Source organism: Ipomoea triloba, chromosome 3 (assembly GCF_003576645.1).
Source record: "Ipomoea triloba cultivar NCNSP0323 chromosome 3, ASM357664v1".
In the NCBI taxonomy this organism is placed as follows: domain Eukaryota; kingdom Viridiplantae; phylum Streptophyta; class Magnoliopsida; order Solanales; family Convolvulaceae; genus Ipomoea; species Ipomoea triloba.
The window spans coordinates 26,904,512-26,931,260 of record NC_044918.1 but is presented as its reverse complement, the minus strand read 5'-3'; the positions used below and the strand labels follow the sequence as shown (position 1 = coordinate 26,931,260).

Below are 26,749 nucleotides of genomic sequence, written 5' to 3'. Positions count from 1 at the left end.
TGCTCATCAGGAAAAAGTTATTTAACCAAGTAAATAAGACATGTTATACAATGAGGAGTTGGAGCATTGTTATAAGATTTTGGACGAAACTATCCTAGCTAGCCTAGTAATTAGTAACTAGTAAAAAGAATACAGTACTAATAATTCTTGAACTTTAGCTTTTCTGCAGGATAAATCCTAGCTGTAGCTCCAGATTGTCCCTCCTTATTAGGGATAAACTTCTTGCTCTGAACCAGTTTCCTGTTTGCATCACCGCTTTTTCCTCGCTCTCTTCTGTCATTGCGATTTCCACAAATTACAATGATTGTAAAGTAAAGATAACAATATGTACATATATATATATATATATATATATATAAGACTGACTGGGTATATTATATTAGAAGCACTGCACGCACCTAAGATGAAGCAGCAGAAATAACAGGCCGAAGATAGCAGTGCCACTTGCAACGGTTTTTACTGTTTTTAGCAGCAATGGCTTTTGGCAAACCTTGTCCTTGGGGGAGAGTCCAGGAATTATTGTACCATCTTTCGTGTTGGAAGCATTTTGTGCCAGAAGATTTCCATCCATATCCTTTGGAATTGTGTCACACTGCATACCAGAAGATGAACGAACAAAGCAAATTAAAGAATGGATTAGATCAGAGTAGAGATTTTCTGCATGGTTTAGTTGAAACATAACCCCCCGCTTGGCTTGCAACTGTTTATATATAGCAATGGCCTTTAATTTGGCAAACCTTGTCCTTGGAGAGTCCAGCAAATGTACCATCTTTCCCAGTGGAACCATTTTCTGCCAGAAGATTTTTGTCCATATCCTTCATGTCACACTTTGAAAAGGAAACAATATTGGTTTAGAGTCATGTTTAATTGAAGCGCTAAGGCTGGAATAAATGACCTACGTACCTGATTAGGAATCTCAGGGGACTGAAGGATGTTTGCATCATTTGAGCCTTTTAGAGCGGAGCTGGAACACTTGTCGTTGTCGTCGTCGTCTTCCATAGCCAAGACGACTTGATTAATGTCAAAAGAACTTATAGCAGCAGGTACAACAGAACTCTGGTCTATGCCGCTGGAGTTCTCCAAGTTTGCACCTTGGCTACAAAGCCCTTCTCGGGTACCTGCTATCTGATGATCCTGTGAATTACAATTACTGATGATGAGGCAGTCTTCTTCACCCTTCTCCACCACCAATAAAGACCCAACTACATCCAAGTGCTCATCAAATTCCAAATTAAGGGCCCGGTCTAATATAGAGCTCACGCTAGCTGTGGATGATACTTCCAAGTCGTCCTCAATATCATCAGAATTTTTTTTCTCATGTAAAGCCTGAGGACCGGATCTTCCCCGAAAAGAATCAATACCAGTACTAAAAAAGTTTAACATATTATCTTCTCCATCTCGCAACACAGGAGTATTATTTCCTTCATGTCCACCAATAATTGAATCAGAGAAGGCTAGGTAATCAGAAATATAATAATTTCCTTCTGCGTCATTGTCATAACCACCATCCTCAGTGCCGCAGCCTGTACCTGAATGTGCAACAGGTAAACTCTCACAATCTGAATTCACAGCCGCAGAATCATTAAACTTGTTTGTGGATGAGCAATAGGATTCTTCGGTTTCTTCCCCCCCACCCATATACTTGCTTTCTGCCTCATCGGAGCCTTCAGAACAGGAATCATAGTTTCTATCACAGGCTTCAATTAAATTTCTCTACAGCACATTATAACATTATGTATTATTATTAGCAAATGCAAATCTGAAAGTATGAAAGCATTTACGACTCAAAAGATATCAGCACATATTGCAGAAGAGTAAACGAACTCATGTAAGACAATATGTCTACCTGCCTAACTATCGATCTTTGATAATTGTATGAGGAGTTATAACTGGAGGAACTTGAAATGCTACTCTTTGATGTCTCCAAGCTTCTTTTGATTCCACCAACCATATCTTTTGGCATTGCTACTGCACATGTTACCATATCAAAGTTGGGAACCTATAAAGGTAAATGAGCTTACATCAACTGCTTTGTAATGAAACAGATTTCAGAATACCATTGCATAATGACATACCATCAAAGAAAACTTATTCCAACTTTTTTTTTTTTTTAAATGAAGAGAGAATTATATATGTCAACACTTTCTTACATTCAATTGTTTTGACCTGACTTTCTTCGAGACTGCCCTCACGCAGATGCATACTTTCCGAGTATTTCTTTTTTCCACAACATCTGATGGTGAGAAGAGATCAATACCATCCAACCCCAAAATTTTGCAGATCTACAACACAGGGAAAATATTGACCTTCAGGGATCACTGTAACTTATTCTGTCAGAATAGCAAATAGCACTACAAACAACCAAGCCCAACTACTGCTTACACTTGGAATACTACAGAATAAGTACCATCAATAAGAGTTTATTACTAAAATGGTCCCTCGACTATTGCGAAATTACCAATTTGGTCCTCGATAATTTTTCGTACCCAATTAAGTCCCTCGACTTTAAAAATTTTAACCAATTTGGTCCTCCGTTTATTTTGTCGTTAAAATTGGGACCAAATTGGTAATTTTGCTATAGTCAAGAGACCAAATTGGTAATTTTTCTATAGTCAAGGGACCAAATTGGTAGTTAATTTTTCACTGAAATGGTCCCTTGACTATAGCAAAATTACCAATTTGGTCCTTTGAGTATAGCAAAATTACCAATTTGGTCCCGATTTTAACGGCAAAATAAACAAAGGACCAAATTGGTTAAAATTTTCAAAGTCGAGGGACTTAATTGGGCACGAAAAATTGTCGAGGACCAAATTGGTAATTTCGCAATAGTCGAGGGACCATTTCGGTAATAAACTCCATCAATAACTAACTAAAGAAGTTACGTGCAAACACCCTGCTTCCTTCTCTTCTCTACACACACAACTCACTAATAAATCAGTCAAGGTTAATTGTCTTACCAGTGTACATGAATAAGATGGTTTACAAAGCTATATATGGAAAAGATAGTATGGAGAAACAAGAAGCTTTACCGCTAGGAATGAGTCAACATTAGAATATGGCATATATCTCCCACTTCTCTTCCTAGAACCTATTGGTTTGTATTTCAGGTGTCTAAGCTCTGCATATTTTGCTGTCAGCATATTCCAAATTACTTTAGAAACTTCACACCTACAAAAGTCAGACAAAAATATTGTTGACGTAGTTGCAAAATTGTCTGCAGAACATGTAAAGCCAATCCAGTCAAAACACTACACAATCTTTTCTAGTGCGACTCACATACCACTTGGAAGGGGCATAAATTCCAGCTTAGAAAATTTTAGTGCAGCAGCAAAATCTTATTGAGGTTATTCAAACCATTAATGTTTTCAAACATATTTTTAAACAAGTTAATTATATGTTATGCTAGCTTTAATGATTTGAATAATGTGATAGCCTTGCTCACCTGGTCAATATAATGGCAATATATAGAAAGTGAAAAAAAAATTGAGAAACCTATCATAATGTTGAGTTAACAAAATTGTAAGCACTAATGCTTTTACTTATTAGGACAACTTGTAGCACTCCTAGGACATTAGTGGGGAATCAGATCAATTGCAGTCTAAATGGTTTTCTTATGAATAGATTATTTCCTTTTCCTCATCTTCAAATTTTTCTGGGCATCAAAAGGGGTGAAAATAATAAATGTTACCAACCAAGAACTTACAGAAGGTCACCATCTGCAAGCAAATCAGAAATGGGTATTTGCTCATCCAATCTCATGTTTAGAACTTCCCCAAGCCATATTCTTGTTTGAGTCTGATTTAAAATCCACAGAGAAAAAAAAAACGAAAATAAACATCTTCGAAATAGTAGCGAAGAATCTATCTTTCAGTTCAGAGTTTGTTGCAAAGAAATATATATAGAGAATGATAGGTGAGGAATAATATTAGACCTGCAAGAAGACATCGTCGAGCTCGCGGAAGCTGGATTGAGAAGCGCCGCCGCCACTCAGCTCGAGGCGGCCCATTTTGGACTTCCCGCCCAAAGGAAAAACTTTGGGAAGGAGGGTAACTTGTAATGGAAAATAAATACATAAAAACAACTACTAGTCGAGAATTAAAAGCAGATGGAATGGAGGTTGAAGAAAGGAAATTTTTTGAGGTTTTCGGAACCGCCGCGTAGGCGCGCTTGTGTACGGTGTCCGTCCACCGAACGGTGTGTGTGGACTGTGTTTTACTACATCAACAACGTTGAGAATTTCTTGCGTACTTCAGTTTACGCCAAAGACAAAATTGAGACTGTCGGATAATCTTTTTGTTATTTCTAGCTTTATGCCACGCCACGCCACGCCTTTGTCCCCTCTTTGCCCCATAATTTTTTTGAGTCAATTCCTTTTTTTTTTTTCTAGATTTATAGTGGCAAAGACAATTTTAGTTATTCATAAAAAAAAATAAGATAATTTATGGACATAGTTATTGTGATAGAGACAATTTTAGTCTCCCGTTTGTATTTCCCGTTAAATGGCCGTTTGAGAGGGGACAATTGTGTCATTTCACGATATCATTAATCCATAGAAATACATTAATCCATTTTTCCTTAATTAATCTTCATTAACCTATAATACATTCAATCTTCACCCTAATTAAACAGATAAATACCTTATTAGTCATTCTAATACATCTTTTAATCCATCTTGAATCTGCTTTCATCCTCTTTTTGCCGAAGCCTTCGCCGAGAAGAAGAACAACCAGAAATTGAAGAGGGAGACGCTGCCACTGTTTGCCGTCGAGGAGTCCATGCCGTTGCTACCGTCGATCTGCTGAACCTGGAGATTCCAGCCCCGTCGTTGTCGCCTTGCGTCACCGAAACCAGAGAAGAGAGGATGAGGAGGTCGTCAGCTGCTAAGCCTCGGTGGGAGGAGAATACCACGTCGGAAAAACATACCACCGTCGTCGCCTATTATTGCAGGTGAGGAGGTCGTCGGCTGCTATAAGGAGAAACAACTCACACTAGAGAGAAGAGAGGGTGAGGAGGTCGTCGACTACTAAGCCTCGGTCAAAGGAGAAGACCATGTCGGAAAAACAGACCACTGCCGTTGCCTATTGTTGCAGGTGAGGAGGTCGCCGGCTGCTAGAAGGAGACACAACCCATACTAGAGAGAGAAGTACAGAGAGAAGAGAGGGTGAGGAGATCACCGGTTGCTAAGCCTCGGTCGGAGGAGAAGACCATGTCGGAAAAACAGACCACCGCCGCCGCCTATTGTTGCAGGTGAGGAGGTCGCCAGCTGTTAAGCCTTGGTCCAGAATTGCTTGAATTTCGCTAATTTGACAGAAATGCTCCTCATTTAAACAGTCAACTAACGAGATAATAAACGGAAGACCAAAATTGTCCTTGTCACCATAAGTGTGTCTATAAATTGTCTAATTTTTGTATGGAGGACTAAAATTGTCTTTGCCACTATAAGTCTTGGACCAAAAAAGGAATTGACTCTTTTTTTTTAATGCCTTTTTGAATAGAAATTTAAGATGAAATCATAAGTATATCGTTTAATTAATATATTAATTTTTTTTATATAAGTTTGTGTGTTTTTCTATATAGAAGACCATAAAAATGCGGCATTAGTATTACTGAAAGGTTGAGTGAAAAGCATCATCAAATAAATCATCTATACTATTAATAAATACAAAATCCTTCATTTTAATTTTACCGTCTGAAACACACTTCTATACAATTAAGGTTAGTGTAATATTGTAAAAATATGGTACTCCCTCCGTCCCATTTTATGTGTCTAGTTCGGTTAACGATGCTTGACTGGAGTTATTTCTATTCAATTTTTCATAATATTAAGTTTAGTATTTGACATGATGTAGTTAGGGGGTAAGATGGATGTAGGTGGTATGGAGGTGGTAAAACGAAGAGTCAAGACTCCCCGAGTGTCGTGTCTCTCAAGGATGACAAATTGGAGCGAATACGTGTTGGCATTTAGGAGGTTGAAAAGAAAGAGTTACGAGAATAGCTAAGGCTAGAGGTCATTTTGTACGAAAGTTGGAAGGTTTAAAATGGTTGTGTAAAGGAAAAGGTAAGGTGGAGATTGAGACTCGTGGCTAACCTATGTGGTCTACTACGTAATGGTTTTGTGAGCAAATGACTTGGATTTGACTAGGGAGTTCATAGCATTTCACCAAGTGACGTCACACTTAGACTCCCACATCCTCATTCGGTTGGGGCATTTTATCGAACACCTTGTCTACCACTCCTCTCGGACCTCTTCTTTTCGGACTAAGGGCGGAGATATGGGTGAGTTGGACTTGTGAGTGGCCGCTATCGCACACACACTCACTTTCACTGGGTTTGCTACCTAATGTGGCCACACTTAGGCACAAAGCATAATGAACATCAACCACACAAGTTTTATCATCCAACAATCACAAAACTCACATATTTCAAGCAAAGTTATATCAAATCAACCACATAGTTTAGCTTTGGGCCACCAATCCCCTTTCTACTCTAAGCTATCATTAAAATAAAGAAGCAAGAAGAAGAAATGAAAGTTTCAAAGAAAACAAACATTAAATCAAAACATTGAAGAGAAGAGTACCATCCATGATGAATGGTTCCTTTACATTTTGTTCTTGAAACTTCAATCCTCCTATCTTGATCTTGAATTTATTCTAATAGAAAGGAAGTTTTCCCCCAAGAGGGGAGAGAACCCTAAGAAACTTCAGATCTAAAAATATTCTATGGCTGCTAGGTTTTTTTCATCTATCCGAAAAAGGGGTTTAAATAGGCAACCCAAAACAAAAATTCCCGAAGTGGCCCCTGTGGCCAGACTACGCCGGCCCACACGCGTGGTGACAAGCGTGGACAGTTACTGGAATGAATCCACGCTCGTTCACACACGTGTTGGTCGCGTGGAAGGTTCCTACTTTGCGGCTTCGTTTGCCTTTTGCTCTGTTTTGGCCTTGAATCCCTTTTGATCCGTGGAAACACTTCAAAACTTTTCCTAAAATTAATGTTAGAAGATTTTGATCACATCCGAGCTTAAAATGCATGAGATTGTTATAAACGGGTGGCAAAACTTTGCATTTTATCCTATTTTAGACCCTTAATATGTACTATTCTTGGTGCTTATTAGTATTGGTATACAAAATTTATATATTTAGAAACTACACTAAAAGTACTATTAAACACAAAAAATCAAATTTAAAAATAAGTAAAAAATGTTAAATAAAATAAATAAAGAAGAAACAGTTAGTTTGACCAATGAATAGTAACTATGACAGATAAAATGGGACAGATGGAGTAATATAATTTCTATTCGTACTATAACAGGGCATTTGGTTGGAGGGAATTACAATTTCATTCCCACTTAATTCTCACCGAATTCCGAGTGCAATTAAATTTCTTCGTTTGGTTGGAGGGAATTGCAATTCCCCCATTTTCATGGTATTAGAATTTCATGGCCCCCATGAGATTTTAATTCTATGGATTTTAGGAAGAAAAAAGACAATGATGAGACAAAATTACCACTCCCTTTTTTTTAACCTAAAATTGATGTCTAACATTCCGTTCTAAATTATAGTGTGTATTATTCTTCGACTTCTCTTTGTGTACGTTCATTTAAATCTTTATATGCAACAACTATTCAAAATTTGCATTTTTATATGCATTGTTTAATTATATACAACAACTTTCATGTATGTTCCTTTGAATTATTTATATGCAGAACTCTTCAAAATTTGCATTCTTTATATGCAACAACTCTAACAATTTGTGAATTAATTTGTCAATTAGAAATAATAATAATAATAATAATAATAATAATAATAATAATAACAACAACAACAACAACAACAACAACAACAACAACAACAACAACAATAATAATAATAATAACAACAACAACAACAACAATGGCATTTTGGACTTTATACTACTTATTCCCTCTCAATTCCCATGTATATCAAACATTGGAATTGAAATTCCCAGTAATTTTATTCCTGCAAACCAAACACTAAAATTTAAACTCCACTTTATTCCCGCATTATTCTTTTCCCATGGAATTGCAATTCTTTTACCACCTAATTTCTTCCCTCCAACCAAATGCCCCATAATGGTACATTAAAATATTGTAATCTAATACAATATATTCTTTCCTAGTTTCTTATTCGTAATACAATCCTAAATTAAAATTAATAATCGTAATAAAACAGTATATATACTTTCTGTAATCTATACTATTAATAAAAAACAATCCTCCATTTTAATTTCCGCCCAAAACACTCATATAATGTGTGCGTAATATTGTATGGTTGTTGGTTTTATTTCCCACGGAATGGTCGAACGGCAGGCCAACACCACCGGAAAATCGACTCAACGTTACCAAAAAATTAGAGTAACCTTTCGGCCCTCTTTAGATTGCTTAATCGCCTTTGAGTACAATAAGTTGCTTATAAGTGTGCTAGATTGCTTGTGTCCCTCTTAGGACCTAGAACTCCTATTTATACAAGCTAGGAGGGATTTCTCCCTTAGAAAACTTCTAAACTACTTGGAGAACTCTTCCCTTATTACATTTTAGGTACTTTCCTAATCTAGACCTTTCTTCCGTATCTCTTGCCTTCCACCGCCAAACTCTTTTGGAAACTTCATATCGGTGTGCCTCACCCCGCCTTTCTTGCACCGACTTTCTTACGCCGCCTTTCCCACATCGCCCCTTTTAGGTCGGTCTGGTCCGAATCATCTTTCCCTACTTCTTTAGCCCGAATTTCCTTCATGGTAATCAACTATTTCAATGGCTATGTTCAATCACTCTCAGTCTAAGATCTTCAGCTGCCTTGTTTCCTAAGGATCCACCAAGTATATTCGTTTCATTATCAAACTCTTCCTTAAATGTGACCCCGCCGAACAGTCCGTTGAATATCCTCAGACCAACCGGCTTATCACTGGCCAACCTCTGCCATGTCATCCTTTCTTCCTTCAAGCCCTTTTTTCCTCTTCTTCGGTCGTCTTTGTTATCCTCGCCGAGCTTTGAGTACTGAGCCTTAGTCTATCCCCCATCATCTAGTCCCTCATTTTCCCGAGCTACGCAAAGCACGGCTCGGGGAATTCATTGCTTCTCATCATTCAGGAAAGTTTTTTACTCCCTAGTCCCTTACTTTCCCGAGTTACACGAAGTACGACTCAGAAAAGTGTCCGCGAGCCTTTCTTTTGCCTACCTTCTTTATACGTTCGTCCTCCGGAGTTCACTCTTACTTTAGGGAAAGTTTTTTACTCCCCCCCACCCATTCCTTCACTTTCCCGAGTTACGCAAAGCACGACTCGAAAAAGTAGCTGTGATCGGGTCATTCGCGTAAAGGTCGTCGCTCGTACCGATCCGAGCTTCAATCTTTGACCTTATCTCCCTACGGTCTCATTAGTCAAATCCTTCGCATTTAATGCTCTTTGATCCTAATCTTCGTTGTTCAGTGAGCTTCTGACACTGTCACCATCAAATTAATTGTAGCTACTCAAGTGCGACTCCCATTTATCCTTTTCAAGGCGAAATCTTCCCCTATAAATAGCACCTAATCCTTCCACACTCTCTTCCACCTTTCCCTCGCAACTTTCCTTCCAAAGTCCATGAGTTCCAAACGCAAGGCCCCGGCACCGGCCCCTCGTCGCTTTTCTCTCCGACTGGCTGAGCGCTCGGCTAAGACCCGGATGTCTGCTCGCAAGGAGCGCTTGAGGTCCGATGAGCTTCTCCCCGGCGGTGATCCTTCGCTGCCCATCGACATTCCGCTAGAGCCGGAAGAAGAAGGTGATGATGTCACGATATCTCTTGTACCGCCGTTCCACGATCCCGGCTTCCCGGAAGGACTAATTCCAGACCCTAATTATGTTGAGTTTCTTGACGAGATCGACGCTATGCTAGATCGTGGCACTCCTGATGGCGCTCCGCCTGACATCGCTGCCTTTTGGGAAGTGTTCTACAACTGCACCTTCGTCCCTACGCTGGGCACTCTAACTGTTTCTTCTAAGGTTGCTCCGTCGACCCAGTAGGTTTGGGGCTTAACCTGTAGTGTTAGGAACCCCGAGCTATTGATTTTGCTGATACCAATGACCCGAGGAGACCCCTCATTTGTTTATGTCGTTTTAGATTAGAACTTTCGGATCCATGTCTCGGTTCTAGTAGTCAGACGAACCCTTATTATCAAAGTGTAACCTGATGTTACCCTCAAGCAAAGGTTTAAAACCGAAGTGTTGAAGATTGAAGACACGAAGACTTGAAGATTGAAGACACGAAGACTTGAAGATCCGAAGAATAGAAGAATGAAGATGTAGGCCAAAGAATGGAAGGGGCGAATGATTGAAACCGAACAATCAAATGGTGATTGGTTCGAGGAGATTGATGAAAATGATAAGGTCAATCATTCTCACGAGTAACCAAGGCCAAGACATTTTCTGAAAGTTGTCTTGTCTATAGCCTTGAAGATGGGTATAATCTGAATGTCAAAATGGATCCTAGGCAACGATCCCAAGAAGCATTTAATGATTGTCACCTTTTTGTGAGAAAAAAGACAAATTGTCCTTGCACAAAAGTGAACAAACGGCTAGAAAGGTACTGACATTCTGAAAAGGTCAAATCTTACCCATTGGTTATTACACACTGGATAATAGGTTTGAATTTTGGATTCCCCCCAACGGATATGAAAATTCACACCTATAAATACCCTTGTCACATCTCATTTGAACAAGGTTGAAAAAGCGAAAACTCTCTAGAAAGCAATATCATTTTCCAGTGTTTAAAAAATCTACAAAAAGCTCAAAGTTTTATTTCAGATTGAAGAGAGATCTTGTGAAGCTCTAGCGTGAAAAATCAAGACCTTCAAGCACAAGAATCTCAAGTTGGGAGACTTTATCAATCGTTTTCAACCATTTCTACTTGTGAAGTAGAAAGAGGCGGAGTAAACTTTGAAGTAGTTGAAAAACCTAATCATACGTGACTGCCGGGCTTGGTGATCAACGGGGCACGTTGTAGAAGGAGTATTGTACTATTTAAGGAGAAAAATAGTGCAAACCTTCACGAGTTGTGAAGAAGAGTGGAGTAGGCTTAGTTAACAGCCGAACCACTATAAAAATCTCTCTCTCTCTCTTCTTAATTCATTTACGCACTGCATTGCATATCACACAAAAAAACCTAACCCATTTTATAAGAAAAACTCTTGTGCAAAGTGAAAACTAAAATTTGGTACAATCTTTATCCGTTGCGTTACTATCTTTGATATCGAAAAAGTTTTAAAAACCCTTGTGAGTCTATTCAACCCCCCTTCTAGACTCACACCTCTACCACCGGGACCAACAAGTGGTATCAGAGCGCGTTACCTTGAATGGTGAACACTCTGTGTATACTGCCTGGTGATCCTCTTTGAAAATTTTCAAAAATCTTTTATACTTTGCACTATGTCAAAAATGGAACATCATAGGCATTTTCTCATGTTTAACCTAGACAAGTTTGATGATTGGAAAGTGCGGATGCAGGCTCACTTGTCTGCCATTCATGATGAGATGTGGGATGTGATCACTGATGGACCCATAAAGATCCTACAAGTAAACACCAACCGAGTCCTTGATGATCCAACATCACCAGCAATGATGCCGAAGGAGAAATCCTTATTGACAACCGAGGAAAGAACTCGAGTGAATCTTGACAACATTGCCAAAGACATTCTCTACAAGGCCCTGGACGAATCCTTATTTCCCAGAGTAAGAAAATGCAAGTCAGCCAAAGACATCTGGGACACACTTATGCAAACAGGTGAAGGAGATGAGCAAGAGAAGGAAAACAAGCTGACCATTGCCATGAAAAGATTCGAAGATTTCAAGCTTGGAGCGAAAGAATCCATAACGGAGATGGAAGCGTGTTTCATGAAGCTTCTGATGGATATACGTGACCTCGATGTGGAGAAACTCTCACGAAAGGAGATAAATCTAAAGATCCTCCGAGGACTACCGAAGAGTTGGGAGATGAAAGTTGTTGCTATGCGAGATCACCGAGACCTAAAGACAACAAGCACAACTCAGATTTTTAGTGACCTGAAAGCATATGAGTTTGAAAAGGAAGCCTTACCAAGTGAGGAACCTGAGACAAGAAATGTGGCTCTTGTTGCAAGTCAACAACCATCATCATCAACAATATGGTCGAACTCTAACCCTTCGTCTGATTTATTTACTGATGATTAGTTTGCCTTGTTTATAAGAAAGTTCAAAAGGTTCATGCGAAAGAATCAGTCTTATGACAATTCGGATAAGTCAAGAAGATCAAAACATAGAAGTGGTGACAAGGCAAGTGGATCCAAAACTCGTGAGAATGATGAAGTACAAATGCTGTGTTACAACTGCCGAAAGCCTGGACATTTCATGGCTGAGTGTCCCTATCCCAAACTCAAGAAACATCAAGAAGACTACACCAATCATAGGAAGACTTCGGGAAACTACAACACTTCAAAGAACACAACAAATGATGCAAATGATCAACCGAACAATTACTCTGGAAACAACTCAAAGGGTGACAGACGAAGAAAAGCTCTAGCAGTAGAAGAGAAACAAGAAGAGAAGACTGACGAGTCATGTACATCAAGTTTTAGCTCTGAAAGCGACAGTTCGGAAGATGAAAAAGGACTTCTCTGCCTCTTTAGTCAAGAGGATTCGGATGAAGATCTATGTCTCATGGCAGAAGAGGAAGAGGTAACCTCTCAAATCTGCTCATCTAATTACAGTTCCGAATCCAACTATCATGAGAATCCTAGGGAAGCATTCGAAAGAATGATGAAGGATTTCAATGATATTGAGAACTCACATTTCAAACTTAAGGAAGAGAACGCTCAGCTATTGGCAGAAAGACAAGATCTCAAAGATTTAAAATCCAAAAATGCTGAGATGCTTGAGTCTATAAGCCAGCTTGAGAAGCAAGTTCATCTTCTTAAGGGAGAATGTAAAGTGAAAGATGATAGAGAGCAAAATCTACGTGCGGTAATTGCTACAATTACTAATTCATCCAGAATAATGGATCGAATGGTAGATGATCAAAGACCATCAGGGAGTAGAACCGGACTTGGCTATAACTCCAACTCTCATCCTCATGTTCTTTTAATACGCCCAACAGATCCTTCTACCAGTGGGGGTTTAAATTCTGTTTTTGTCCAAGGACAAACTGAAAATCTTGAACGAGTGATTAACGCTGAAAATGGAACAGAACCACAATCAACGAGCCAATCTAATGATTCGGCTGAAACATGAATTGTGGAACCTACGAGAGGAAATTCCCTACACGGTAACCCGAGAAGTCGTCAGACCCCTCGGTACAGACCCCGCATGCAAAATCATCATGGTTTCATTACAAATGGTCAACCAAATGGGAATAACCGATCAAAAGGAAAATTCCTAGGCAATAAAAGGCAACACTATTCACAGAGGCAACGCAAGGGTAAACCTCAGGGAAGACCGAGTTCTTACCCGAATAGTGTCAAGAATTTCAAAAGGCTCTCCAGAAAACACAAGGGTGGAGATAGTAGACTGTATCCCAGTGATGAGGACTGGTTCATGGACTATGAGCCAATGACAAGAGCAAAATTTCTGCTTACACATAGACATAAGCAGACCTCATACACCAGGATAAACACGAATAAACAAACACCTCCTCTTCAAAAGGTTTATTCATCTAAGTCATCTCAAGCCTATTATGCTATTCCTTATGATTACCGCGTGTTCAATGGGTATCGCGGACCGATGATGAACCTCACAAGTTCTAGGTATGCATGGATGCCCAAGCTTACCACTAACACTCAAGGACCCAAGAAGGTATGGGTACCTAAAACTACCTAATCTTTGGAAATAGGGAAACAGGACCATCTGGTATGTAGATAGTGGATGCTTAAGACACAAGACCGGTGACAAATCAGAATTGAGCAACTTCAAAGCAAATAATGGTCCTAAAGTTATCTTTGGAGGAAACTCAAGTGGACGAACCATGGGCACTGGAGAAATTATGAAGAACGGTTTGACCATTCAAGAAGTATCGTATGTCGAAGGATTAAAGTTCAATCTATTGAGCACAAGCCAATTCTGCGATAAAGGATATAAAGTGGAATTCTCGAAAGATCTATGTCAAGTTATTTCAGAAACAAACCATGAAGTTGTGCTGACGGCGAGGCAAAGAAAGAACATGTATGTAGTCACATGGGAAACAATAAGACCGAATACTTGCTTGATTGCCAAAAGCAAAAGAGATCTAAGTTGGGAATGGCATCACAAACTTAACCATCTCAACTTTAAGGCTATCAATAAGCTTGCAAGAAAAGAGTTGGTTGAAGGACTACCCAATGTAATCTATGACAAGGACAAGATCTGTGAAGCTTGTCAAAAAGGGAAACAAATCAAGTCTTTGTTCAAAACAAAGACCCTCAATACCAACTCACGACCCTTAAGTCTACTTCATATGGATCTATTCGGACCAGTTGATCCAGTAAGCTTAAGTGGAAGAAAATACACTCTTGTGGTAGTAGATGACTACACAAGGTATACGTGGACATCTTTCTTAAAGAAGAAAAATGAGACCGAAAGGGTTCTACCAGATTTGCTACGAAGACTTCAAACAGAAAAGGATTTAAGCATCATTAAAATCCGATCCGATCAAGGAACCGAATTTGTAAACAAAGTCATTTAGGATTTCTGTGGACAACATGGGATTCAACATCAACTATCAGCAGCAAGAACTCCCCAGCAGAATGGTGTTGCTGAAAGACGAAACAGAACTCTTAAAGAAGCAGCTAGACCCATGATTGCTTTCTCAGGATTGCCTAAACGTTTTTGGGCCGAAGCAATCAACACAGCTTGCTATACTCAAAACAGATCTCTTATTCACAAGATTTATGGAGTAACTCCTTATGAACTATGGAGAGGCAAGAAACTTGTTGTAAAGTATTTTCCATATCTTCGGAAGTAAATGTTTCATTCATAATAATGGAAAGTCTCATCTTAAGGCTTTTGATGAACGAGCCGATGAAGGACTTTTCATTAGATATTCAAATAAGAGCAAAGCATTCTGAGTCCTAAACAAGCGAACCATGGTAATAGAGGAATCTATTCATGTGGTCTTTGATAAAGTGTCTATTGAAATGATGAATCCTGAAAAGACTCAAGTTGAAGAAACCACAAAGGATGGAGAAGCTGATTGTGACACCCCAACCTTTCACAAGCTGAGATAGCTAAAACTTTAACATAAAAGCTGCCTATCTCAACTATCAAACACAGCATAGCGGAAGCGATTTATAACCTAAGGGGTATCATGCCACATCTAGGTAAGGAAAACATGGCCTAGATGCACAGGCTATCCAAAACTGAACTGCATAAAGTATAAATCCTCAAAACATTGTCATCATAACAAGAATCTAATCAAGAGTATATAATCTCAACATCGGCACACAGGCCCAAAACATAAAGTCTAAACATCATAAGCTAAGTCTAAGCAGCCTCATATCGGTAAGCTCTAACGCGCTCTCGCTTAGACTTATCCATACCTGGAAAACATGTAAGAAACCATTAGCAAAAGACTACTAAGCAACCACCACTCACACCCGTGATAAACATACATATATAGTAAGCTTGTAAATAGGTTTACACACCCATATAGAATATACACACCAAAGAACTGTTCAATATTTAAATCGGATACTCAACAACAACGCGCTGAATAAACAATAAACCAAGGACTTTCCAACAATACCAATATCCAACCGAATTGCACAAGACAACAATTCCATAACGGAATATCAACCGAATCATAAACTCAACCGAATACTCACAAGTAAACAACCAAACCGCAATATATCAAAGAATAACTGATAACCAACGAGGTACGATACAACTCGAGAATCAAATAAGGAACCAAACAGACCTCAACCCAACGATAAGCACCAACCTTACCCTCCAACCAAAATACCATTCATCATACCAATCATCAAACCCCAAAGTTAGTTCACAGAGGCAAAAGCCCAAACACAGAGGCAAATGGTACCCAAAACACAGAGGCAAATGGTGCCCAATCACAGAGGCAACTGATGCCCAACCACAGAGGCAAATGATGCCCAAACCATAGAGGCAAATGATGCCCAAACACATAGGCAAATGATGCCCAAACACAGAGGCAAAGAATGCCCAAAACACAGAGGCAAATGGTGCCTAAAACACAGAGGCAAATAATGCCCAAGCACAGAGGCAAATAATACCCACAGTTAGTTCATCCTCAATAGCCCAAAAGATACTCAAAGATCCACCACTCCATATCCAAACTCAGACTCAACCCAAGAACAATCCACTCACAGTGTTAATCTCAGATTATGAACACAACCAACTCCCAGAGAATATAATCAACGAATCAACCAACCAATAGACTTACAAAATGGACCAAGAGATATGAATAAATACTCCAGAATCATGGTAAAATACTCCACAAAATATCCCAACAAAATCCAGAACCAAAGGTGAAACAACCAAACAACAGATCACAGAACACTCACTGGAACCAGAGTTCCTATTGAACTGGCGGAACACCTAAACGGAACCACCTTCTCCGCCACCCCCTTCCGTAAGAAGGAGACGGAGCTCCCTGGCGGAGGACCTCACTCCGCCACCCCTCACCGTCTCACGCTTGCGGAAGGCTCCAACGGGACACATTATACTGTTAGGGTCCTCCGTAAGTGTGATCCAACACCCAACTCCGAGACTCAGAACAGAATACGCAATGTTCATTCCAGAATACAAAAATAAGATCAGATTGTCCAGATTACATCTCCCAGAAGCCAAATAAACATGGAATCCATACCAACAAATGTTCATAAACATCAAGATGCAAAGGATCAAGAACACAAGTTCATAAATCCATCAAAATAACTCACATACCAACAAAGAATATGCTAAGTAGCAAAGATTTCCACAGGATTCCAATACACCAAATAATATTCATAGATCAAGAGTGTAAAATAGGTTTTAGTGGACATGATGGTTACGTTTTTGGAGCACACTTCAACCAAGAAATCCTCAAAACTACTTACAAAGCATCACCTCCACCTTAATCATCTTTTTCCCAAAAAGATCCCCAAAAGAACAACATAAGAACTTATATAAAGATTATGAAAATAACATGATGCATGGCATATTCCTAAAGATAAACACTTACCCAAGCCTTATAAATCCTAAAGGAGCAATCTTGGTCTTGGATCTTGAAGAAGGAAGTGTAGGATTTACTTAGGGTTCTTTAGAGGTGAAAGGAGTAGGATGGAAATGCATTTGCAGGAAAGGGAAAAGAATGATAGGGTTGCAAGTGCAAGACTTTTATATTAAGAAGAAAGATCATTACATATATCATGTATGTATCATACTAGGGTAAAGACATTAAATAATGGGCCCTTATAAGAATGGGTCTCACATTATTTATTATACTACTAGTTAGTAGGAAGTTAATCCTTCAAGAATAAATTCATTAGGCCATTATAAAATGCTCTTACTTATAAGAATTGTAAGGATCCAATTTAAATAAATCCTTTACAAGAATTAAATCAAGAATTGGGCCTTTGGAATAAATAATTAATTCCGGAATAAGAAATATATATGTATATCTGATAAGCGCAAAGGATAGCACTTATAAGGGGTCTTTATTAGATTAAAAGCGCATCGTTTTGACATCCAATTACAACAATTGCATGCATTTCAGCTCAAATGCGATCAATTTCTTCTAACAACATTTCCAGAAAGAGTTTTGAAGTATTTCACAGGTTGGAGAGGGATTTGAAGCTAAAATAGAGCAAAAGACAAACAAGCCGAAATACGGTAGCGCCCCACGCAGCCTCACACGCGTGTGGCTGGGCGTGGAATTATTCCAGAGAGCCACCACGCCACTCACACGCGTGTGAGCAGCGTGGTCGGGCCAAGGGCTATTTTGGGAAATTTTTTCCTTTTCTTTGTCACCTATATAAATCCCTTTTGCCCTAAACCTAGGGGAGGAAGGAGAGGAAGATAGATCAGAAAATTGATAGAATAGGATAGTTAGATCTAGAGGGTATTCTCCCCTCTTGGGGGAAAACTCCTTCCATTCATAGTTAGAATAGATCAAGGGCAAGAAGGAAGATTGGGATTCAAGATCAAGGTTGTAAGATCCCCTTTTTCAAGGGGTGGTAACCATTCTCTTCAATTTCTAATTCAATACTTGTTTCTTTGAATTTCCTTTTCCTTTTCTTGTTTCTTAGTATGCTAGAGTAGATTAGATAGGGGATTGGTGGCCCCATGGTAGATCTATGTGGATGTTTAATATTATTGCTTTGATTTGTGAATTGCTTGCTTGTTGGATGTTGAACTTGTGTGGATGATGTTCTTTAAGCTTTGTGCCTTTTGTGGCCACATTAGGTAGCAAACCCAAAGGAAGTGAGTGTGCGCGCGATAGCGGCCACCCAGGAGTCTCACTCACCCACATCTCCGCTCTTAGTCCGAAAGGACAAGATCCGAGAGGAGTGGTAGACAAGTGTTCGATGAAATGCCCCAACCGAATGAGGATGTGGGAGTCCAAAGTGTGACGCCACTTGGTAGTGTGCCATGAACTCCCTAGTCTATTCCACAACTTGCATTCACAAAACCAACCAAAGATAAACCACATGGAAAAGCCTAAAGCCCCAATCTCCACTTTACTTTTCTTTACTTTACACAACCTTTTATCAACCTTACCCTCTTACCAATGAATCCAACTCCTAGCCATTCACGTAACTCTTTTCCTTCAACCTCTTAAATGCCAACACATCCATTCGATTCCCATTCGTCATCCTTGAGAGACATGACACTCGGGGAGTCTTGACTCTTCGTTTTACCACTACACCTTAACATACCCACTCACCCCATACAAACATTCATTGTCAAAATGGCGTCGTTGCCGGGGATGGCAAACGGTTTTGAATAGTGTTGACATCTTAGAAGTAGAATTTTAAGAGTTCTTGAATTGCTTTTTTTTTGTTTATTTCGTTTTCTTAATTTTGTTATTTTGCTTGAAGAAGTGAGCTTCTATTATATTGAATATCTCGTGCTCACTTGTAACTACTTTTAGTTGCAAAAATTATTTGTTGTTGGCTAAGCTATTGTGCAGGAAATTCTCCTTAAGCAAACCTCTTGAAGCTTGCCAATAAGTGCTAAAATGAATCCCCATGGTTACCCACATCATGGAGGACAATCCTATGCAAGTCCTCAACCCCAACCATATCCCTATTACCCCCATTCCACCTATGCTTACCCTCCACCTCCATACCCTTATCCATTACCACATCACCAATTACCACCACTTATGAAACACCAATTACCACATCACCAATTACCACCTCCATATCCCTATCCAATTCATACACCCAATCATCACCTACAACTTTATGAAACACCACCTCCACCTCTTCAAGAAAATTACCCTTCACAATCACCCAATTTCCAAGAAATTGACTCATTAAGCTCCAAAGAAATATCCCAAAACATAGAGAGTAAGTTTGTGCAAATAATGAAGCAACTCGACCCAAGCTATATTCACGAGTCAAATTCCCACCGGCCCAAGCTATACCCATATAGATCCTTGTGATTATATCCCACCGGCCACCGATGAAATTGAAATTCTAAAAGCAAAAATTACGAATTCACTAGGATGGCCAAGGAGGATACGGCTAAACTAAAAGTCGAAATCAAGAGTGAACTAAAGGACTATCTCGCTACCCTCCGGAAAGAAGGACTTCCATTAGAAGAAGTTGAAACGAAGATGCTATCTATGATGGAGGAGCTCATGAAAATGAATGAGTCCAGAGCTAACTCCACTATCATAGATGACATCCCCACTTTGGAATCCCATCCAAGGATTATACAAGAGGACGAAAAGCGCAAAATGCTAGGGAAGAGGAGAATGTTGAAGATAAAATTGATTGTTATGCCCCGGTGCTTGAAGAAGTTCCAATTTTCGAATTAGAAAATCAAAAGGAGGTAGAGATAGAAAGTGAGGATGATGACATTGAGCTAGTATGGGAAGATGAAGAGCCAAAATATGGTAAAATTTCTAATCTTTCTTGTGCTAATTTTCTTGACAACCGTAAAATTTCTAATCTTTCTTGTGCTAATTTTCTTGACAACCCTTGTGCTCCTAATCTTTCTTGTGCTAATTTTCTTGACAACCCTTGTGCTCTTATTGCAAACACCCTTGACATTCTTGACAACCCTTGTGCTCTTATTGCAAACACCCTTGACAATTGTGTGGATGACTCCCTTTGCATTAATATTTCCATTACATGTGATTATGATTGCTTTAAATTTCGGGAGGATGATTCCATGAAAAATTTTGGTATATTGATTAATGATTGTAAGGATTCTCTTTTGTTTAAATATGATTATGATTGCTTTAACTTTTTAGAAGATGAATCCTTTGTCTTGGGTGAGAGTGAGTTGGTGAGTGAAAGGGATGATGCTTCATTCTATTCGTGTGAGAGTGTGAGTGATTTTTCTAACCCAATAGAGTGGAGTGATGAAGAAAAGGAGTGTGAGGAAGAGATGGTGGGAAATGATAGGTCTTTCACGTTTGATCTTATGAAAAGAGTTGAGTGGAGAGAGTTGACCACACTCGAGATTGAGGAAGGGAGTAAGGAGATATGGTTTGAAACAAACGAGAAAATCTTTAGGGGGGAAAGAGAGGAAAAAGGAAAGGAAGAAGACACCATCCTAAAAGAGTTGAGGAGAGTGTTTAATGTTAACATTCATCTAACCTTGCATGTTGTTCTTCCTTTATTCTTGTGGGTATTCAATGATGTTTCCCACCTTGGGACATTCCTTGAAGCTAAGGTTCACGGAACGCTTGGTCGAGTCCCAAAGTCTGTGTGCCTTGAAGGATAGGCCACACCATGTCTGGCCAGGAGACGTAAAACCATGGCGCACTTGGGAGGTAGTCCCAATGTTATCTTACTTTTTCTTTAAAATTCTCTTGGTTTATGTAGTATGTTTTACTTAGTTTTATTTCAATAATGTTTCTATAATCTCGGTTGAGCTAACAAGTACAGATTAAACACCCGAGAGTTATAAGTTGCCCGCAATCAATTGACAAACATCATCACTAGCAAAGGAGAAAGGGGGAAACCGAGGTAAGCTTTGCACAGCACGCCACCACCACGCGTGTGGCTAGGCGTGGAAAACTTCCAGAGAGCCACCACGCCGCTCACACGCGTGTGAGTAGGTGTGGGAATAAACCAGAGAGCTCCCACGCCTACCACCACGCGTGGTAGCGTGCGTGGACGGGCACCAGACTTTTCGCGGATTTTCGCGCGAAGTGGTTTAAAACCCTTTCCTTGCTTCATTTCTTCCCCACCACGAGCAAGAACTCTTCCAAGCTGAAAATATACACTTTCTAGCATTTCCTTCCAAATCTCTCAACTTTTCTCAAAGATTCTAAGTCATTTCTAAGGTATGAACATACTCTTCTTTGCTATTTACTTGTTTAATGAAGAACTTGTTCTATTTTTGAAGAACATCTCCATGAGTTTTTCTTGTATGACATTTTTCTTGAGATATATTGTTATGAGATGACTTGATAGACTTGTATTGAGCCTACATTGCTTCTATAGACTAGAAATTTCATGTTTTAACATCTCTTTGTGACTAGATCTTGAAATTGCTTGATTTGGGTATTCTCTTGTCATGATGAGATCCTTGTTGATATAGTGAGCATGGTGGGTAAAGTTTGCAACTTTCCTACTCTATAAGCACTACATTGCTATATTCTACTAGTTAGTTGGTCCAATTTTAACTTTCATGTTGCTTCCATTTTTCAACCTTGGGCTAGTCTAGAGGTAGAAGATGAAGTTGACCATATGTTGACCTTTTGACTATGAAATGAGTATGGAATGGTATGAGCTAGTTCTTGCATGTATAGGATAGAATTGTTGATGGATATCAAAATGATGGTTGCATGCATTGAATTCTTATGATTTTTCTTTAGATATGTGCAATATTGTTCATAATCAATATTTAAGATTGGCAAGTGTTTTTCCTTGTGTTGCTTTGGTTACCTATGTTATAGGAAAGATGTCTTCGCCATATGACCTTGCACAACAGATTGCTCAAAGGCTCCAAAGAGGGAAAGCCCCGGCAGATGGAAACAGTGCTAGGGACACTAACACTCGTTACTTTGAAGTATCCACCGGAAATCAAATTCTACTAATGACTGCTACAATGCTAGGTCGGTACAGGCAGTTGTTGTAACACCCCGGCTCGGCTATACCGTACATCCGGAGTAGTTACCGCCACACCTAGGCTAAACCCAGCCAAGACCAGACAGAGTTCACTCTAGGTGCACAGGCTAACAAGAAAACTATTTCACATCATCATCATCATTACCCAACATATCTTCATACATATATATATAGGTGAGCAAAAGGGGTAGCTACACTAACTACCAGAATATATACAAGAGTTTAAATACAACTTACTAGCCAGCTAAGTTCATCATGGCTACAAAAGATACATGTACACAAAAAAAAGGGTTCCTCCCATAACCTTTCTAATCAGTCATCCTCTTCTAAGGGGCGGTACTCCGGTTCGGAGTACGTCCCCCATACAAGATGCCAGTTGCCCGCAACCCAGGTGAGATGATCCAGGAAGTAACTAGGAGTGTACATCATGGACCACTCATCCCAACGTTCCGAAGGAGCGAGATTCCACGGACAGGGATAAAAGACAACAAATTCTAAGGGATCACTCCCTTCCAACACCTCTACCGGAAAAGACCCAAACCTAGACCTGGCCCCATCCAGAAAATTTGGCTGGCTACTGCGAACCGGGATACGAGAGGGTGTAGTTGGGTAAGTCGGAGGAGGACTGTACGGTGGGGAAGGAATAGCAGGAACATAAGCCGGAGCTGGAGAGTCAGGAGCGAATCCAGGAGCATACGGGTCGACATCAACTAAGTATTGTACATAATCATCATGATCGTAGATAGGGAACTCCAACTCGGAAGGATCCGAGTCAGGTGGGCTACACGAGCCTACACTAGACATCTGTTAAGAACACAACGAAGTGTAGTTAGCACGACGGCTAAGTAAGGAAATCCATTTGTCACTTAAAAGTAGACAAAGGTTTGAAAACATAGATAATCTAAAAGCTTTATAAAGTTTTACCGTGATTTGAAAATCTGCCTGTAACGAACGATTTATAGATAGTATAATAGCGTATAAACGTTAAATCATATAAAACTTTTCTCAAATAAGAATGAAGTCATAACTTGCCACTCAAAATAATTTTCATGCCCTTTTCAGACAAGTTTGCAAAATTCCACATTTCCAGGAATTTCATCATTTGCAAATAGAACCGCAGCTCTAATATTTATAATAATCTGAACCGCAGCTCAGAGTAACAGCATATAGAACCGCAGCTCTATAATAATCTGAACCGCAGCCCAGAATAACAATAATTTTCATACTCAAAAATTTTCCACTTAGTTTCCCCTGAGTAAGCACTTTGAACATTTCTCAATTCTCCTTCTCAAACCTTGGGCAGTGGCATTTCCCTGCCTTCCCGTCGGTCTCCTTATCCCAACCTAGGGCCATGGCACTCCAGCCCTCCCATAGGTCCAACCTTATTCCAACCCCGGGCCGTGGCGTTTAAGCCTTCCCGAAGGTCCCCACCTTATTCCAGAAACTAAGGGTTTGAAAACATTTTTCTTTTTCTTTCCTGGAATCAAATAGTATTTTCAAAATAATTTATTTCATCCAAATATGGTTGTGACATCCCAAAATTTCGTCACTAGTTTTGTTACAAAAAAAAATATTTTTGTCAAAATTGATTTTGACAGTTTCTGTCCAGAAATTACAGTTTTGCGCAGTCCGAAAGATTGAGCCGGTAAAAATAGTTCCTGAACTCTTTTTCACTTGAAATTTTTATGGTAGAACCCTAACTCATAGTACTTGATGTTCATAGAAAGTTTTAGTCATCTAGGTTCACGAATTTACACAGAAAATTCCATTTTTGCCCTTGGCAGTGTGCTGTCCAGCATTTTTCCTTCTCTGGACCAGTTTTGGGAAAAATTCCGAAAACCATACTTATACTACTCCAAAAATTATGAAAGTTTATATGCGGCTTCTACACTTATAGAACTACATGTATAAAAAAAATTGGACCAAAATAATTTACCGATTTTTCCCAGAAATTCACGGAAGTTACTGACAGAAATCTGTCCTGATTTCCTTTCTCTATTTCCACAAGTATAAGCTTATATAGACATAAATACAACATATACAAGCATATCCAAGCTATGAACTTGTATACGAAAATATTCCCAAAGCTCCAAAAACACCATATTTCAACTAAAATCAATTATCCAAATTCAAGTGACTAATTCCAACTTAAGGGAATTCCTTACCTCACAAGTGTGTAATATCACCGTAAAAGTAGTCTTGAACCTTTATCCCCAAGTTTCACCGAAAAACCCTAGGTAGAATACACCACCATAACAACATATTTAAGAAATCTTTACCTACAATCAAGTTCTAGGGAAGAAATCAAGACTTTTTAACCGAATAAAACCGCAAACTTACCGAATAGTTGAAGACTTATGTGGAGATTGGCTATGGAAGCTTGAAGCGAGGAAGAAGAGGATGAAGAAGATGAAAGCTCACACTCTCTCCCTCTCTTTGTATTTCGGCCAAGGCAAGAACAAAAGGACAAGGAGAATAAACATGTTTTAGACACTTAGTACTTTGAGGGGAATGTTTGCATGGAAGAATTAAAATAGAATAAAATAATGGTGTATTTTTAAACTTATCAGTTGGGGTCCAAACAGATAAAGTTTCGGTAGAAAATAATTTAAACATGAATAATTTTGAAACCAAAAATTTATCCCAGACCGAAACTTGAAATTGGGCTAGGTTCGGTACACCGCGGAATTTTAGCGATGTACGTTCAAAATGAATCTTTTTCTGCTATGGGCTGATTTAATTGAATTGGNTCTCCTTATCCCAACCTAGGGCCATGGCACTCCAGCCCTCCCATAGGTCCAACCTTATTCCAACCCCGGGCCGTGGCGTTTAAGCCTTCCCGAAGGTCCCCACCTTATTCCAGAAACTAAGGGTTTGAAAACATTTTTCTTTTTCTTTCCTGGAATCAAATAGTATTTTCAAAATAATTTATTTCATCCAAATATGGTTGTGACATCCCAAAATTTCGTCACTAGTTTTGTTACAAAAAAAAATATTTTTGTCAAAATTGATTTTGACAGTTTCTGTCCAGAAATTACAGTTTTGCGCAGTCCGAAAGATTGAGCCGGTAAAAATAGTTCCTGAACTCTTTTTCACTTGAAATTTTTATGGTAGAACCCTAACTCATAGTACTTGATGTTCATAGAAAGTTTTAGTCATCTAGGTTCACGAATTTACACAGAAAATTCCATTTTTGCCCTTGGCAGTGTGCTGTCCAGCATTTTTCCTTCTCTGGACCAGTTTTGGGAAAAATTCCGAAAACCATACTTATACTACTCCAAAAATTATGAAAGTTTATATGCGGCTTCTACACTTATAGAACTACATGTATAAAAAAAATTGGACCAAAATAATTTACCGATTTTTCCCAGAAATTCACGGAAGTTACTGACAGAAATCTGTCCTGATTTCCTTTCTCTATTTCCACAAGTATAAGCTTATATAGACATAAATACAACATATACAAGCATATCCAAGCTATGAACTTGTATACGAAAATATTCCCAAAGCTCCAAAAACACCATATTTCAACTAAAATCAATTATCCAAATTCAAGTGACTAATTCCAACTTAAGGGAATTCCTTACCTCACAAGTGTGTAATATCACCGTAAAAGTAGTCTTGAACCTTTATCCCCAAGTTTCACCGAAAAACCCTAGGTAGAATACACCACCATAACAACATATTTAAGAAATCTTTACCTACAATCAAGTTCTAGGGAAGAAATCAAGACTTTTTAACCGAATAAAACCGCAAACTTACCGAATAGTTGAAGACTTATGTGGAGATTGGCTATGGAAGCTTGAAGCGAGGAAGAAGAGGATGAAGAAGATGAAAGCTCACACTCTCTCCCTCTCTTTGTATTTCGGCCAAGGCAAGAACAAAAGGACAAGGAGAATAAACATGTTTTAGACACTTAGTACTTTGAGGGGAATGTTTGCATGGAAGAATTAAAATAGAATAAAATAATGGTGTATTTTTAAACTTATCAGTTGGGGTCCAAACAGATAAAGTTTCGGTAGAAAATAATTTAAACATGAATAATTTTGAAACCAAAAATTTATCCCAGACCGAAACTTGAAATTGGGCTAGGTTCGGTACACCGCGGAATTTTAGCGATGTACGTTCAAAATGAATTTTCGCTGCTATGGGCTGATTTAATTGAATAGGAAGTTCAAGAATAATAATATGGTGTCTAATAATCCATTTCCTAGGATAATCGGGTCCGAATACCAGCTCCTAAAATTTTACGGTTCGTGACCGGCACGAACGATCGCAACTTAATAACAACTATACTTCCTTAAAAAAAANATAATCGGGTCCGAATACTAGTTCCCAAAATTTTACGGTTCGTGACCGGCACGAACGATCGCAACTTAATAACAACTATTCTTCCTAAAAAAAAAAATTCTCTTGAAGCCTCGAGGGACTATTTCATGAATGTCATAGCTTAAGGAAATATTTTTCGAACCTTAGTCTTACGAAAA

At 39.0% G+C, this 26,749-nt stretch overlaps 1 protein-coding gene across 1 annotated transcript; it reads right to left on the bottom strand.

The window, feature by feature from the left end:
• Positions 1 to 4,229, bottom strand: LOC116011845 (protein OPAQUE10-like). The gene is made up of 9 exons (XM_031251263.1): positions 3,932 to 4,229; positions 3,704 to 3,795; positions 3,030 to 3,168; positions 2,151 to 2,282; positions 1,847 to 1,999; positions 904 to 1,713; positions 738 to 827; positions 399 to 592; positions 1 to 273 (listed from the first exon to the last, which is right to left on the bottom strand). The coding sequence occupies exons 1-9, from the start codon at positions 4,004 to 4,006 to the stop codon at positions 138 to 140; spliced, it is 1,821 nt and encodes a 606-aa protein (XP_031107123.1). The 5' UTR covers positions 4,007 to 4,229; the 3' UTR covers positions 1 to 137.
• Between the last annotated feature and the right edge of the window lie 22,520 nt (positions 4,230 to 26,749).